The 17,228-nt window shown below is 35.7% G+C and overlaps 3 protein-coding genes across 3 annotated transcripts; all 3 read left to right on the forward strand.

Moving 5' to 3' along the window:
- Positions 1 to 177: 177 nt before the first annotated feature.
- On the forward strand, positions 178 to 4,265 carry LOC18606664 (putative GABA transporter 2). The gene is made up of 7 exons (XM_018118301.2): positions 178 to 432; positions 539 to 769; positions 1,478 to 1,575; positions 2,191 to 2,377; positions 3,043 to 3,173; positions 3,301 to 3,537; positions 3,655 to 4,265. The coding sequence occupies exons 1-7, from the start codon at positions 348 to 350 to the stop codon at positions 4,042 to 4,044; spliced, it is 1,359 nt and encodes a 452-aa protein (XP_017973790.2). The 5' UTR covers positions 178 to 347; the 3' UTR covers positions 4,045 to 4,265.
- An 839-nt stretch (positions 4,266 to 5,104) lies between these two features.
- On the forward strand, positions 5,105 to 10,786 carry LOC18606665 (putative GABA transporter 2). Its single transcript, XM_018118404.2, has 8 exons — positions 5,105 to 5,335; positions 5,425 to 5,864; positions 5,959 to 6,189; positions 7,281 to 7,378; positions 8,333 to 8,519; positions 9,184 to 9,314; positions 9,608 to 9,844; positions 10,018 to 10,786. Exons 2-8 carry the CDS (start codon positions 5,780 to 5,782, stop codon positions 10,405 to 10,407), a joined length of 1,359 nt encoding a protein of 452 aa, XP_017973893.2. The 5' UTR covers positions 5,105 to 5,335; positions 5,425 to 5,779; the 3' UTR covers positions 10,408 to 10,786.
- A 2,123-nt stretch (positions 10,787 to 12,909) lies between these two features.
- Positions 12,910 to 13,929, forward strand: LOC18606666 (Serine/Threonine-kinase). The gene has a single exon (XM_007040408.3). The coding sequence runs from the start codon at positions 13,133 to 13,135 to the stop codon at positions 13,712 to 13,714; it is 582 nt and encodes a 193-aa protein (XP_007040470.3). The 5' UTR covers positions 12,910 to 13,132; the 3' UTR covers positions 13,715 to 13,929.
- The last annotated feature ends 3,299 nt before the right edge of the window (positions 13,930 to 17,228 follow it).

Below are 17,228 nucleotides of genomic sequence, written 5' to 3' on the forward strand. Positions count from 1 at the left end.
CGAAAGACGGACATGAAAGACTCTCCGTGCCCATCCAAAGAAAATCATCCTTTACTCATCCAACCACCCTTAAATCTTAATACCATAAGGCTAGTACGGTAATTACGCATCCTATTGAAAGATTAGAAAAACAAATATAGAACCAAAAGAAACGTTACATGGACCCCCCCCGGGTTCTTTTTGTATTTCAGACGAAATCGATTCTGTTTGTAAGATGTTCATGCTAATATTACTCCTTCGTCAGCCCTCCTCCTCTGGCTGCTGGCGTACGTTAGCTTAGTTTCGTCACCCTCCAAAAACTACTCAACTCTCATCCTCCTCCATCTTTGCCTAACGTGCGCCCAAAAATGGCGAAACCTACACAACCAGACGTGTTCCCAGATTCCCGCCTGGAATCCGACGCCGGAGCGACCTTCGTTCTTGAATCAAAAGGTGTAGAACCACAGTTTTCATCGGAGATCACGACTCGAATACGAAGCTCTAAGTCTATATATAAGATTAAAGCAAATTGTCATTTTCCTTTTTCGGGTTTTGATAGGGAAGTGGTGGCATGCGGGGTATCATCTGACGACGGCGATAGTCGGGCCCACAATTCTGACGCTGCCTTACGCATTCAGGGGACTGGGGTGGGGCCTCGGCTTATTCTGTTTGACGGCGTTGGGATGTGTCACCTTCTACTCTTACTATCTCATGTCCAGGGTGCTTGAACACTGCGAACAAGCTGGTCGCCGCCACATCCGCTTCCGCGAGCTCGCCGCCGACGTTCTAGGTAACAACTAACAATATTTTTTCTTACTCGATCATGCAATCGTTGCTTCGTGTTGACCGGTAGCGTTTTGTTTTCGGTACCCTTTTTTTAGTCATCAGTCTTCGGCAAAGCGTAAAAGTTGGATCATTTAATTAATTATTACAGTACCATTTTATACTACTAAGTAGCCATCGTTTGTGGGCTGAGTTTTGGGAAGCTTAAAGACGGTTGACCTCATTCGGAGAATGAAAATTAGGTTGACTGTTGCCATTTCGATATCACATGATGCAAAAAAATGTATACGTGGCTTTAGTTGATAGGTTGGGAGTAAATATGAAAGAGCTCAAATAAGGACAAAACTGGTTTTAATGCGACGTCGTTTAAGATGATTTCTTCTATAGCACATTTTCCATGGAAATGAAGGTGTGCATTGTCTTACGATGATTAGCAGTAAATTCACTATTTCTTATAGTTTTGGAACCTTTTTGAAAAGCCAAAAGTCAATGAAATGAAAAATATATAATAGTATGCTAGTACTGTTCATAAGAATTATTATCATATTCACTAACAGTGTATAAGTTGAATTTTGTATTTCTAAATTCTTTCATTTATCTGTAGGTGGGTGTTGTTGATTGTATATTTAGAAAGAAGTCTACGAAAGGAAAAAAAGAAATGCTAAATAAGCAAGTAAATTGGGTTCAAATCTTACTTCTCATGTGTTTCATGCAGGGTCTGGATGGATGTTTTATTTTGTTATATTCATCCAAACTGCTATCAATACAGGGGTCGGAATAGGAGCCATTTTGCTTGCAGGGCAGTGCCTTAAGGTATGGCCCTCCGTCTATTGATTACATATGGAAGTTTTGGGGTCTGACATATAGATAAGCATTGTCATTGCTTCTAAAGCAATCCAAGTCTTGCCATTAACAACCGCAAGTTTTACCTGATAAAAGCATGTGCACTCAAGTTTTTCTTTGTAACGTGGACAAGCTTGGATAGGGATGATTGATACCTACCTGTTTTGTATTTTCCAAGGATAGTGATAAGGTACCGTTCATTTGTTGCCTCAGTCAGTTATTTGATCATTTATTTCCTTCTTGTGGCAAGGCCTCGTGGCTAGCTCTGGTTTGAAGATGGGACTTTTGTGAACGGAGCAATAAAATCTAAAGGTCACTGCTTAGGAGATGAGAATCAGGAGAAAACTTGGAGTTAAAGATTTGGTCAAATTTTATCTAGAACTGTGTTGTACAGGCATTGGTTCAAACTAGAGCTGATAAGAATGATGGTTTTTTCCTGACATTTTGGGTGGGGATTTTGTGCTATCATAGTATTTTAGATGTACTAATGAATATGAAACTTAATAGAAGTGATTCATGGGTGAATGACAGTACTAATTATTCTCCTGTATCTCTTGTAATTTTGCCTGTTTTGATTGTGGAAAGATCATGTATGAGAACTTTTCTCCCAATGGATCCTTGAGGCTGTATGAGTTTATAGCAATGGTGACAGTGGTGATGATAGTTCTCTCTCAGCTTCCATCCTTCCACTCCCTCAGACATATCAATTTAATTTCGCTTCTTCTCTGCTTGGGGTACAGTTTCCTTGTGGTTGGTGCTTGCATTCATGCAGGTATAGAAATCATTGACCTGCTTTAAAATATTTGTTGATAAGCTGTTACTATTGTTAAGTAGAAGACTTAAGCATTCATAATTCTTATATCTGCCTGGAAGAAAAAATCAGAGATAAACTGGGTAATATGGTGGAGAACGTTCTTATTTTACCTGATGATAACATATCTCTTCAAATCATTCAATACACGGTCCAGCCTTCCTCCTCTTTTCTTGTTTGAAGCAGAAAGCAGATTAGGTTGACTGGTTTAGATTTCGTACTGACAAGCATGTGAGTGATTCAATGCTATGCTGAAGGTGTCTCCATAAATGTGTTAAATACATTTTAATATCAAGCCCAACCAATGAATAGACTTGGTGATCACAAGTTGCTGCTTTCTGAAGGAAGCTTTTTAGCTTCGAGTCATTGGGACTTTAAATGGAACAAGAGGATAAACACACTTTTAATGGCTAAACCTGCTGGCATAATGAGTTAACTTCAAACAACTAGAAACCTAAAAGAATTGGTTGCTTTCTATTATTGTAAGATATCTATCCTTTGAGTAAAAGACTGTAATAATTTCCGCCATTCTTTTTGAGCAGAATTCTTTGCATTTATTATCAAAATATAGACACACCAATGTAGCTTCATTCCTGTATTTGAATAACTTTTAATTTTTACGGCAGGTTTCTCCAAAAATGCCCCCCCTCGGGACTATTCCTTGGAATCTTCAAGTTCAGCAAGGGTGTTTAGTGCCTTCACTTCTATTTCCATAATAGCTGCAATTTTTGGGAATGGGATACTTCCTGAAATACAAGTAATTTCAACTCTTACATGAATCTTTATATTTGCTTTGAACCTTCTGAGCTGGAAGATTCTGAGATTTTCTACTGAAATGCTTTGAACCTTCTTCGTTTTTCCTCTGAAGGTTCTCATTGTTACAGGCAACTCTGGCTCCGCCTGCTACAGGAAAGATGGTAAAAGGACTGCTGATGTGTTACACTGTAGCCTTCTTTACTTTCTATTCTGCTGCAGTCTCTGGATACTGGGTGTTCGGCAACAAATCTAATTCAAACATTCTTAAGAGTCTGATGCCAGATGAAGGACCTTCCTTGGCTCCAACCATGCTTCTTGGCCTTGCAGTTTTATTTGTTCTCCTGCAACTCTTAGCCATTGGCTTGGTAAGCTATCCATATGGTCGCTTTCAGTCAAATCATGGAGAAACTGTACTGTGTTGATTCTTTCCTTTTCTTTGTTTAGTTGCATTGGGATAATATTCTTTCTCCAACACAAAACAGGTTTATTCTCAAGTTGCTTATGAGATCATGGAAAAGCAATCAGCTGATGTGAAACTAGGGATGTTTTCCAAAAGGAACCTTATCCCTAGGCTAATTCTTCGGTCACTGTATGTGATATTCTGTGGGTTTATGGCAGCAATGCTTCCTTTCTTCGGTGATATAAGCGGTGTTGTAGGCGCTATCGGCTTCATCCCGCTAGATTTCATCCTCCCTATGCTTCTCTACAACATGACCCATAAGCCTTCAAGATTGTCTTTCACCTACTGGATCAATCTGTTCATCATCATTGCCTTCACAGGTGTAGGTATCATGGGCGCGTTTTCTTCCATCAGGAAATTGGTTCGCGATGCCAACAAGTTCAAGCTCTTTAGCAGTGACGTGGTTGACTAATGACTAAGCATTAACCGTATACATAAGGCTCAGAAATTTCACTCTAGGTCATAGTTATCATAACGTACTATACGTGTTGTCTACCGTGCAATATATTATGATATACTCTAAAAAGGGTAAAAATTCATATATTGTATTGTTCTGATATTATATTATATTGAAAGTACCTGATATGTATCAATATATTTTTTATTAAATTAATTTTATTTGATTACTAAAAATTCATTTATTTATATCATATAATTCTTAATTTTAGTAATGAATATAATATTTTTTTTATTTTACTTTCATTCATATTTTTTACAATGAATTTTAAAATTTTTACTATATTTTAATATCGGATACTCGATATTCGATATTAGGAGCTTGTTTGGCTTTATCTTTTTTAATTTAAAAGTTCTGAAATTCTTATGAAAAATAATAATTTTAAAATTAAATTAAAGTAATTTGATAAATTTACTTTTATAAGTTCTTTTTTTTTTTAAATAAGTTGTTTGGTAAGACAATTTATAAGTTTTAATTTTAATTAAAATTATCATAATAGGTATATTTTGAGAAGATTTTTTTAGGGTGTAATATTGAGATTATTTTTAATAGATAAGGATATTTTTGAAACAAAAAAAAATTAAAAAGAAGAAAAGAGAAAGCTTCTCCTTGTAGAGTTTGTTTTTTTTTCAGATTTTGTTCTTGCCTTTTTAAAAACATCTCAAAATTCTGTTTAATGCAATTTTTACTTTTAAGAAATAAATAAATTATAAAAAAAGAGCCAAACAGATACTAAAAAATATAAATAAAAATATCAAGTCAAATAAGCATTAAAAAATAAAATTTAGATATGATATAATTTGGATTCACTATCAGAGACCATTAGTGATCCAATTACACATTAGTGAAAGACAGCAAAGCAAGCACAAGCAATTGTTTTCTATCTTGTGGGACCCAGTAAATTGGAAGTTTCCCAGTCACCTCCTTGGAATTATCTGTGGTCAAATATTAACCTCAGCCATACAAGTAAGCAATCAACTAGTTGTCTCAATAAATGATAGAATTCGGTTCCATTTGATTTTGAATACTTCCACTAATCCTAGTCTCTCCAAGTCTACCATACCGCAAATTTTCGTCCAAGCAAGCAAAACAGGTAAAGAAAACTTTTCCGCTTTACCCAGGCTCAATCACAAACAGCAGTAGTGAAGAGGACGCTGATCAGCTGAAGAAATGCATGCGCTGCTCTATCTACTCCAATTGCTTTCTGATGGACTTTTGACAGGAACAAAGAACATTCTCTTGACAGGTTCTTCACCTTATCTTGTTCAGTTCTGCATTAAGGTTGCTTTAGCATTTCTCCTTCTCTGTCATATCTACAAGTATTTCTTTTTCTAGATATGATGCAAGGCTGCTTTCGGCATTTCTTGGATTGCCTTTAGTTCCCCATTCCACCATTGCCTCAAAGTACCGAACCACCCTTTGCCACCCATATTCCTGTCAAATGCTTGCACAGGTTAATCGCGTAATTACCCTTCAAATTGAAACAAGTAAAGGAAAGCCTTAGCCCTCCTTTTTTTTTATCTCCCTACCAAAACCGATGGATTACGTTCTTGCTAAGGTCATAGCAGTAAACTAGTACATAATATCCCCATTCATGTCCTAGGGCGGCTAAGGTATGTAGGTTTAGTTTCAGTTTCGACGCCTCCAAGAACTCAGTTTTCTCCAGCTCCAAAGTCCAGACCACCCAAATATGGCTCAATCTCCGCAATCGGACCCGTTCCAGGAGTCCCGCCTAGACTCTGACGCCGGAGCAGTCTTTGTTCTCGAATCAAAAGGTGAGCAAAAAAAAAAAAAGACATTGATTATGTCATCAATTCTAAGCGAATTTTTTAAGCTCACTATTATGCTTTCCTCTCTGTTTTGATATAGGGAAGTGGTGGCATGCGGGGTTTCATCTGACGACGGCTATCGTGGGGCCTACAATCCTGACGCTGCCTTATGCGTTTAGGGGATTGGGGTGGATCCTAGGCATCTTCTGTTTAACGGTGATGGGATGCGTCACCTTCTACTCTTACTATCTCATGTCCAAGGTGCTCGAACACTGCGAAAAAGCTGGTCGCCGCCACATACGCTTCCGCGAGCTCGCCGCCGATGTTTTAGGTAAACAACATCATCACAATCATTCACATCCCTGTCTTCTTGTTATGGCCGCAATTGTTCACTTTTCTCTTCACACTTCCAGTTTGTAAAGAAGAGTTCTTTTCGGAACGCGTAAGAGATTGAATCGTTAACCCATTTGAGGTGTTTTCGGGTTTTGGAACTTGCAAAGCGGGTTGTCTTAGGGTTGGCATAATAACGTTACACGTGGCGTTAGTGAATTATTAATTAACAAATGCACGTTGTCTTTGATTTAACGTGAGGAAAACGACTTCACCTTATAAAATATATAGGGTTACGGTTGACGCGTGTATAGTCGTTATAAATTATTACTTAATAATGACGGAGTATAATTTCATAAATTTGTAAAACTAAAAAGTTTTAAAATTTTAAATTTATGAATATTTATTTTATAAATTTGTTTATTAATAAAATGATAACATTTAACTTAAAGATAACATATAGAGTTTATACGTTAACCTTGTATCAAATATATAAACGAATAAAAAATTCATTCTCGTAATTAATCATACAAATTTCAATTATTCACATAAGTAAATGTTACAACATTCAAGGATGGTTGTAGTGAAGAAATAGGGAAGTTGATGAATATGTAGGAAATTATGTAAACTTATGTAATCGTAACTCATGTTAAATAAATCATAAATAATTGTTATGAAATGAATGACATTGATGATTATCCCATGCTATGTATAATAAAAGCAATTAAAATGGAAAAAACCAATCAACTTTGTTTAAGAAAGAACAAGAGCTGCTTTCCATTTAAAATGTGAAACGTTTGTCTAATTTGGGAAACTTTTGAATTTGAGTGCATGGTTATGCTTAGCATGATAAATAATGGTACTCCAAAGTCAACAACAGAATGAGTTTCGGCATCATTAGTGATAGGGGGCAATCATTTTTGGCGTGGAAATAGCACCCTTTTCAAAAATGGTGGAAAACCCATTTGTGCAAAGCCAAAGCATGATGACGATGTCCTTCGAATTTGTTGAAAGAATACTGGCATTCACAAAAATCAACCATGTTGGGGTCTATACTCTAAAGCTTTTGAGCCTCTTGTTTTTGTCTTGCAGGGTCAGGATGGATGTTTTACTTCGTGATTTTTATTCAGACAGCTATCAACACTGGGGTTGGAATAGGAGCAATTTTGCTTGCAGGGCAATGCCTTCAGGTATGATCCGCAAATCTAAATGCGTTAGTTCTGAATTTGTGGAATGTAGGTATTTATTGCAATTGCTTCCGAGGCAATCTAAGGCTAGTCATGGACAACGACAAATTTGGTCTGTTCAAAAACTAGTACTAGTACGCAAGTTCTTTCTGCGATGTAAACAGGCTTTGCATTTTCTTCAAGCTTGATGGCTATGATAGGGACCCATCCGTCTGTATTTTCAATCACAATGATAGAGATACCATTAATTTCTTGTTCAAATCAGTCCTTCTGTCATTTATTTCCCGTCTTCTAGTAAGGTCGGTAGCTCGTTCTGCTTTGTAGTAGGTGACTTTTTGCTAAGTATAGGCCACAAAATAAGTCTTCATCAATAAGCATAATTACCTGCATTATAGATTTCCTTAAATGATGTGAAGCAAGAAGGAAAAAGAAAAAAGATTTCCTTTTAACGAGGAAGGATGTAGTTAAAGGGGTAAATTTGTAGTTGTTGTGGCCTTTGTTTGTCTGGACAACTCTCTTTGTACAGTTATAGCAGGTTTTTCTGCATAACTTTTCTGGTTAATGAAAATATCGTACATCCAAAAAAGAATAAGAAAAGGACCGACCTACCTTACACCATGATAGATGTGACCCTAATTTATTAAGTGGTCCGATTTATAGTTAATTAAATTAGAGATAAATCTTTCCTTAAAAATTAACTTAGAGATAAATCTAATCATTACTGCTTAGTTAGGGAGACTCAGGAGAAAACTTTGGAATAAAAAAGTGATACTGTTAAGGGTCACTGGTTGTTTGGGATGTCCTTACATAAAGTCGGTCTACTTAAGGATAGTTCTTGTTGATATTTTCCTGCAGGGGCATCATAATGTTTTAGATAGAAGAAGTTGAATCTGGATACCAATGTGTTATACTCAACACTGATTATTTCTCTTTATCTTTTGTCATTTCTGTTGGAAGATCATGTATTCAAACCTTTCTCCCAGTGGATCCTTGAAGCTGTATGAGTTTATAGCAATGGTGACTGTGGTGATGATAATTCTCTCTCAGCTCCCAACCTTCCATTCCCTCAGGCACCTCAATTTTGCTTCTCTGCTTCTCAGCTTGGGCTACACATTCCTTGTGGTTGGTGCTTGTATCCATGCAGGTATAGAAATCATTGAGCTGCCTTTCAATTTTTCCATAATCTGTTACTGTAAATTCAGGAGAAGATTGAATAAAAGTAAGGCAGTGTACTCATAATAGTCATGACCACCTCGAAGCAAGAATTGATCACTCTAGAAAATCAGATGGAATTATAAACAGTTATATCACTAGATCATGACTATTCCTCCCGGGACTATCATTGAATACTTGGCCCAGACTGCAGACAAGGTTGTGACTTGAAATGCCACAATGACATGTCAATGATTCAATGCTAGACCCAGAGTGGCCTTGTTTGTTGAATAGACTTTAATACTGAACCCCAGCTATGGAGCAGGAAGGATACAACTTGCTACTTTGCTAAGGAAAGCATTTGAATTTTGACTTACTGGGCTTATTAGTAACAGAGGATACACATAACAAATTTTAATCGCTAGCCTGGTGAGACAAGCATGTTTTTGATGCTGCAACTTTCCCATAAATAAATTTTAGTTGCTGCTTAGATCTTTTAATTAATCTCCTTGAAGATTATAGTTGAATTTCGGTGTTTTTTAAAGCTTAACATGATTTTCTGTGTGGAATTGTAAAGTTTCTTCCATCTCTTGACAATGTACTGATATTTCTGTGGCACCATTTTCGGATTTAAACAACTTTTATTTGTCCGGCAGGTCTCTCTAAAAATGCCCCTCATAGGGATTATTCATTGGAACCTTCAAATTCATCAAGAGTGTTTAGCGCCTTCACTTCTATCTCCATATTAGCTGCCATTTTTGGCAATGGGATTCTTCCTGAAATACAAGTAAATTTCAACTCTTACATGAATCTCCATGTTTGATCGGAAGTATGCTTTTATGTATGATTCTGAGCTATCTTTCATAAGATGCTTGCTGGATATTCATTGCTTATGATAGTTGGGATAAACTAGATTACAGATTAACTTGACACTTACTGATTAGCTGTGCTCATGCAGCTGAAGTCCTGAAGTGTTGAAATATAATTTGTTTGATTTCTAATTTTTATCACAACCATTAAACAGAAAATTTGAACTATCATTGCTACTTGGTTTTTATTTCAACATTGTCTTTGATACAGGCAACTCTGGCTCCACCTGCTACTGGGAAGATGGTAAAAGGACTCCTGATGTGCTACAGTGTAATATTTGTTACTTTCTACACAGCTGCGGTTTCTGGATACTGGGCTTTTGGAAACAAATCTAATTCAAACATATTGAAGAGTCTAATGCCAGATAATGGACCATCCTTGGCCCCAACAGTAGTTCTTGGCCTTGCAGTTGTATTTATTCTCCTACAGCTATTTGCCATTGGCCTGGTATGCTCTTGTTCTCAAACAATAGAGAGTGGAGAACTTGAATTCTGTTCTCCATTACCATCTTCAAAATCAGGAAAATATTTTTGCAATGAAGAATTATTGTTGATTCTTTTTTTAATTGCAAAAACTTATTTCAGGTTTCTTTGAGGTAATGTTAATCCAATATAACACAGGTTTATTCTCAAGTTGCATATGAGATCATGGAAAAGCAATCAGCTGATATAAAACGAGGGGTGTTTTCCAAAAGGAACCTTATTCCCAGGCTAATTCTCCGGACTCTGTACGTGATATTCTGTGGGTTTATGGCAGCAATGCTTCCTTTCTTTGGTGACATCAATGGTGTGGTAGGCGCTATCGGCTTTATCCCCCTAGATTTCGTCCTCCCTATGCTTCTCTACAACATGACCTACAAGCCCCCAAGATCATCCCTCACCTACTGGATCAATCTGTTCATCATAGTTGCCTTCACTGGTACTGGAATCATGGGATCGTTCTCTTCTGTCAGGAAGTTGGTTCTTGATGCCAACAAGTTCAAGCTCTTTAGCAGTGATGTGGTCGATTAAGCATATGCATAAACTACTAAACAGGTCTGCCCTGAAAGTCTGGAGGGAATGGGTGATGAAGCCCTTTTGGTCCGTACAATAATTGTCAATAAGCATTTGAGTTGACACGGTTTGTAGTTGTGGCCTAGTGGTTGTTATCTCTCGTTAAAATTTAAGGTCTAACGTTTGAATCCCCTCTCCCTCGACTTCCTCATACGTACCCCAAAAAAAAAAAACATTGTTTTCCCGCTGATTTGTGCAGATAAGGCTGAGATTATGCACAGGCATTTGCCTTAATTGCTGTGAATGTACATGAACCCATTTTATTGTAATTTTAGTTGGGCTCGAGTAAATAGAGGAAAGGAAAATAGTACAATAAAATTGTTACGTTTCAAGCTTATGTTCCTGTTCTGAATCAGATCAGAATTGGAGATGGCACACTGCAGGAGAAAATAGTAATTGAATTTGTTATTCAACCGTGTAAGAATGGTAATCTTGGATTACCATCTTTAATTTCTTCTAACATTCCTCTCTTTTCTTAAATACAATTACAATGCAAGTTCTCTCTCGCCTGCTCATCCATTTTCATCTTCCAACTTTCCTCTCTCACCAAACGCCAACCACACACCATTATTAGGTTCGTGGTCAAATTCCAAAGCTCACAAATCATGGATCACGATTTTCCTAATTCCCATAATCATGGGATTCGCTGTACAAGTTTTAATAGTAGTGAATATAAAAAATGCCGACGTTTTGTTCACATCATAAGCTCTGCTGTGCTTGTCAATCATACAAGATAGTATTCTTTTATTATAAAAATCTTTTATTGTCAGTTTCTATATTGTCCTCATCTCTGCAACGTTGTGGCCCTCGTGGGAGCCCATTTCTCTTCGCTTTCTTAACTATATGCTTTATTAAAATCTTTTAACATTATCACTTTCATTTCCCCTTGAGCTTATGCTTGCCGTGGGTCAAGTACGCAATATCCTATATAAGAAAAACAAAACTAAAACATGTAGAAAACAGAAGGCATTATTGGAAAAGACAGTGTTTAAAATGAAATGCTTCCATCAGGTTCGTAATTACACTCTTCTACCAAAGTGAAACCTTCTTCATTGAAGGGACACTTGTTTCTGCATCTGCAACATCATCTTTGGGGTATTTTGGATGATGATGGGCTGATGACAGCAACCACCAATTTTACTTGATGTGGAAGTGTTTTTCCTTCTGTAAATGTAATGATTTTAATAAATTCTCTAAAGAAATTTGCAAATTTAGTGCCATTAAAGTACTAATAAATGCATGATTGATGTCACGAAAGGACAGATTAATGTAACGTTGCATAGATTGTAGCCATGTGTTCTTTTTCTTTTTAACTGCACACCTGGCAAAGAAAAAGGTAGAAAAAGTCAAAAACCAAGGTAGGATTCTAGAAGCCTGGAACCTGTGATGAATCCTGATTTCTTCGCAAATATAGGAAGCTTTTGTTTTGAAGCTGTGTTCTTTTATTCTTGACTACTTATCCGAGATGCTCTTGCTAGCTTAAAACAAAAGAAAAATAATTTTATAATTATAATTAAGCTAAACAAAAACCTAAATGCTTTGATTAGTGGGGAGAGGACCACAGCTGATGGGATGTCTATATAAAATTAATAGATGTCAGCAGTTTATATTATTCACACCAATCGCTTGCACTGACCCAATATTTCAATGGTGTCATTGACAAAAAAAAAAAAAAAAAAGAAAATTGAACATAGATAACAACGGTTAAATCCGTGTACGTAGGGTCAAAGGAGACTAAGGATGGAGGGAGAAGTGTCATTAACAATCAAGTTCCACATTTTTTTAGTGCCTTGGATTGGATGTGAAACCATATCCTTTTTGGAGGATTGAAAAATATTGAAAATTTAAGAAAACATTTCAATATGTGTTATTTTGGGTACTTTAAGTTAAATTTAAAGATTCTTATAAAGGAATTATTAAATATTAATACATAAATTAAATTTGATGGACTGCAAAAGATTGGAAAAAACCATATAATTAAAAGGAACAATATTAAGCAACACCCAGCATAGGAAGAGGATCATAATCAAATTGTTTAGTTTAAAAATTAATTTGAAATATTGAAAAAAAAATAAAAGTCTTAAAAATAAGACGAAAAAACTATTATTTTGTACAAAACGACAAAACCCATCAAAAGACACAATTGATGGGAGATAATGTCAGCTTCCTGTGAAATTTAACAGCACATTGTTATGTCATACATATAACTGCTTTTGGTCATATCATTGGAATGAGAAGCTGAAAAAAATGTGATTATGAGAAAAGGAATGTGTGATTAAGGAGTGTTCAAAGTTTCAAAGATGCTAAATTAATCTGAAAATTACGGTAAGTTTTAATTAATTTACTGTGCAACGAGATTAGATAGAAATTAAATAAGTTTGGAAAAATCTCTCTCCAGGGCTCCAACCATCCTTCAATAAATGCAGTCTTCAGCATACGGAAAGTTCTCTCCCATATTTAATGGCCCATATGAAAGGACCGTGAACGCAGTAACGCACTCTGGTTTTTTGGGTCATAACTAACGCGTTTGATTGCACCAACCAGTAGAAAATCAAGCAAAGAAGGTGTTCATTTTTTTAAAATTTTTTGCTCTCTTTTTCTCTCAAATCTGTGCACTTATATAGAAACCTTTCTTTTTCTCTCTTACTTTTTTGGTTTTTGCCTGGCATATCTACCAAAAAATATGGAGAAATCCCAAGCACAAAAGCAGAAGCAAACCCAAGACGCCAAAAAGGAAGAGGAAAAACCTCAAGAAGAGAAGCAAAGACAAACCCAGAAAGCCAAACAGAAAACACAGAAGACCCAAGAAGGCAAGCATCTTGTATGGGACTGTGGTAGCACTCTGTATGACTCGTTTGAGCTCAACTCTTTCAAGCGTCAACTGGACTCAGCAATCCATTCGAGAACCATGTCCATGCCTCATTTAGTCGATACCCGAGCTCCTCCTCCTCCCCCACAGTCTACTATTCCTCCTCCGGTAGTTTCCAAGAAGCAGCCTTCAAAGTTCTCTCGCTCGATTCAGAAACTCTTCAAATCCATGTTCAAGTTCAAACAGAGTTCAAGTTCTTCCGTCTTCTGGCTGAAACAAAGATCGCACGAGGAGTACTACGTGGTTTACGACAAGACGGGTGCACTGACAACGATCCCCGAGGTTCCGGAGATTGATTTTGGAGGGCTTTCGCCAGAGATTAACTCGTTGGTTGTTAAGAGAACTGCATCCGAAAGGTTCACTGCAGCCTCCACTGTCGGTATTTCATGTGCTTAATATATACAAAAATATAAGGACGCTTATACAGAATATATATATACATATATATGAATAACGAAGATGTGATCAAATAGTTTGTGTATATTTTGATCATATTGCTTTTAAGTTTTTTTTAGGATGTTTTCTTCTTAAGGTTACGTTACTTGAAGTTTTGAACTTTGACCCTTTCTTGTCTAAATTATGAATTGGTTTTCTCAGGATCAATTTGCTCATTTCTTTTAGTTTTTCTTTGGTTAAACTTCGTGCTTAGCCTCTTGGAATTACTAGTTAATTAATCCCACAGTGGCTTAAGGGATCAAAACTTCTACCTACTCCGGTGACGGCAATTGCTCGAAGCGCGCTATTGTCTTTTTATTATGAGGTGACCTTTTTAATGGATCCTAAGTTTTCCATAGCTTTTCTTGATCTGGCCCAATTGAAACATGTTTTTGTTGCCGAAAAGCCAGAAAGATAATGATAATAATAATAATACTGCAAGGGTAGATTCATTTGCTTTTTGTATGGGTTCACTATGCATCGCAATTCAAGATTTTTCTTAATTTACAATACCTATGACCTAAGAAAAACTATAAAAAGACTTGGTTTTAACCATTAATGTTTCTGAGTACCTTATCTTCTATTTTGTTTTTTCATATATTTTGTTTTCTTAAACTATTTTTTTTTACAATTTTTTTATTTATAATGTGACAATCTTTTTTATTCGTTAGAGTTTTGATAACGTGAAATTGAAATGAACTCAATATTTTAAAAATTTTAAATACTTAATTAATCTATGGCCAACGTTTATAATTTCTAAAATAATTGTTAACTGTTACTTATTATACAATTTTTATAGGAGTATGTATTTAAAGGAAATGTATAGGATTCTATTCTCCATGTCCCATACTCACATATGCATGAATGGCACATAGTCGTTGCTTTAGTAATACAAGACAGCTGAAGTAACTGCTTTGCTTAATGGCAAACAAAGTTAGAAGCTAACAACAATGTGTCAATCAAGTTCTTCATCTGTTAAGTGGCCAATATTTCTTTCTATACTTCTTGATTAGTTTTTTCATAAAAGCAGCTATCTTTTTTGTTCAAATTAACAAAAAGCAAAATAACCACTACTACTCTTTATTTTTTTTTCTGTGTATAGTTGGTGATCGGCAATAGTTGATGCATATTAATAATTTGTGCTGTCATTTGAAAAGGAAGTTCATTGACACTCATCTGGTTGATTTGCTTTTCCGTGGGTTCTTCCCTTTTAAATTACCTTGAGAGAAGGGAACTATTTCATGAAGCAAAGTTAAAGGTTCCACCTGTGCTTCTTGGTAGGTAAAAATAAGGAGTGGGTGTGACAACCGACCACCACCCAAAATTGTTGGCCTTACCCATTTCCATCCATCTCTCGAAATTGACCGTTAACGCTTAACACAAAGAGAAGCTCAAGATATTTTTTCATATTAGGTGATGATAAGTGAAAATGATAACAATTTGGGCTCCTAATTTACAGCCAAATGTCCAAATTTGCATGTGTAGCTCAAAGCTAAGATAGATAAATATATATATGTGATAATTGAAGCCGTATGGTTTGGTAGTCTTCTATTCAACTTTCAACGGTGTCGTATTAAATTAAATACCTATATGAGTCGCCGATCGTTTTATAAAGGAGGGAGAGAGGGAAGGGAAGGAAGGAGGGAAGAAAATGTGAAGGGCCGGTAAGTTAAGATTTCATGGGCCTCAAAATTAGGCTTGGAAAATAATATCATGGTCTAAGCCTAATGATTAGGTTGCTTTTCCAAGTTCAAAATGGTAAGATGAACTGCATGTTTACCATAAGTATTACCAACGTTTTGAATTGTAATTTTGTGTTCTTTCACGTGCAATGTGATATAGGAAGCACTCAACACTTGTAAAATGTATAACTATATTAAATGCTATTTAGATTTCTCCATGTTCCTCATCATGAAAGATGTTTTTTTCTTTAAAGGCTCATGTTTGTGATGACTGTCTTTCATGTCATGTACGATCACCACATTTCAACGTGGCTAATTATTGTTCATGTTTTCAGTGAGATTGATTTTCAGATATTAATAGAGCTCATCTGAATCGGTCGGTTGTTCGTTACAGTAAATAAGGTGATGAATCCCATGACCCCACGCTATTATTGCATTGCCTTTCATACAAAGAAAGAGCACACTGGAGAATAGGTGGAGGGTTTTATCACGAAGAGTGACTATTATTATGTCAAAATAATTCTAAAAGAACAATAGTATTATTTTCTTCCCCAGACAAATAGCGTGAAAATCAACATTTATTTGGACATAAAACTCACATGATCACCTATAATGAATGTGGAGATAATAAATAACAAATTTATAGATTTTTTTAATTGTTAAGGTAATTAATATTTTCATATTTTTACTTTATAAAAAATGGAACTTACTTCATTTTAATAAATAATATAACCAAAAATTAATTTGTAAAAATCATAAGCTTAATTATTAGTTTTGTAGGTAGGAATATAAGATGAATTAAAATTCCTTCAGAACAATCCGTTTAAGAAGTTCACTCAAAATGGGCTTTATATACATAGTTTGGGTCGTATGCGGCCCATTCGGGCATTTTCGTTTTTAATATTTTGGACATTCCCCTGAAGTTGAGGGGTCCAATATTCCAACTCAAATTAAATTCCTAGGTTGGGGTAACTTTGGACCACTCCGTCTCAGAGTATTAGCAGGGCTTGCCCGAATTAACGTAAGCCGAAAAAGGAAAGATGTAGAACTACCGCTACTTATCTTGTCTGCTTTCTCCTTTTGTGTGTTTCGATTTTCCATTTTGGGTGTTGTAATAATTATGGTATTCCGCTTTGGCTTTGCCTTTTGTCTGATTCGTCCAACATCCAATGTGATGCCCGTGGTTGCGTTTTCCCACGTTGGATTTGTCTGTGCCTAACAATCCTTTTCATGGTTTTTGAGGTAAACTTTAAATTGACCTTTTTAAAACTGTTAGCCCTACTGTCATATCGTCTCTCTCTCTCTCTCTCTCTCTCTCTGTATATATAAATTGGCAAATATGCCTATCATATTTTCTATATATCATGCGTTTTGGACCATAATAACCAAGCAACTTACGATTAATTGTTGCGAATTAATGTTTAAAATATGATACAATATATACTAATATTTTATGGGAAAAAATCGGTGAATGTATTCAATATTTTATAATTCGTGTGTCAGTGATTTGAACATAATTAGAGTTTGCATTCTTATTATTAATAAACAGTAATTAACTTTTTAATTGAATTTCGTGAACAAGACTTTATGGTTAAAATCGTTTCCTCCTATTAAGTTATAAATTGGTAGGAGAGAAAGATAATGGTGATTTAATGTCCAAGGCTCGTGTTTATTTGTGAATTTTCTCGTGTTTACATGGCTTTGTGTAAGAAACTAAAGATCAATGACCAAGTCAATTTCTAAGACAAGTCAAAGTGAAAATGCTGACATCATCAATCATTCTTACTGTACTC

This window comes from Theobroma cacao, chromosome 3 (genome assembly GCF_053813885.1).
Source record: "Theobroma cacao isolate CCN51 chromosome 3, ASM5381388v1, whole genome shotgun sequence".
Lineage (NCBI taxonomy): Eukaryota > Viridiplantae > Streptophyta > Magnoliopsida > Malvales > Malvaceae > Theobroma > Theobroma cacao.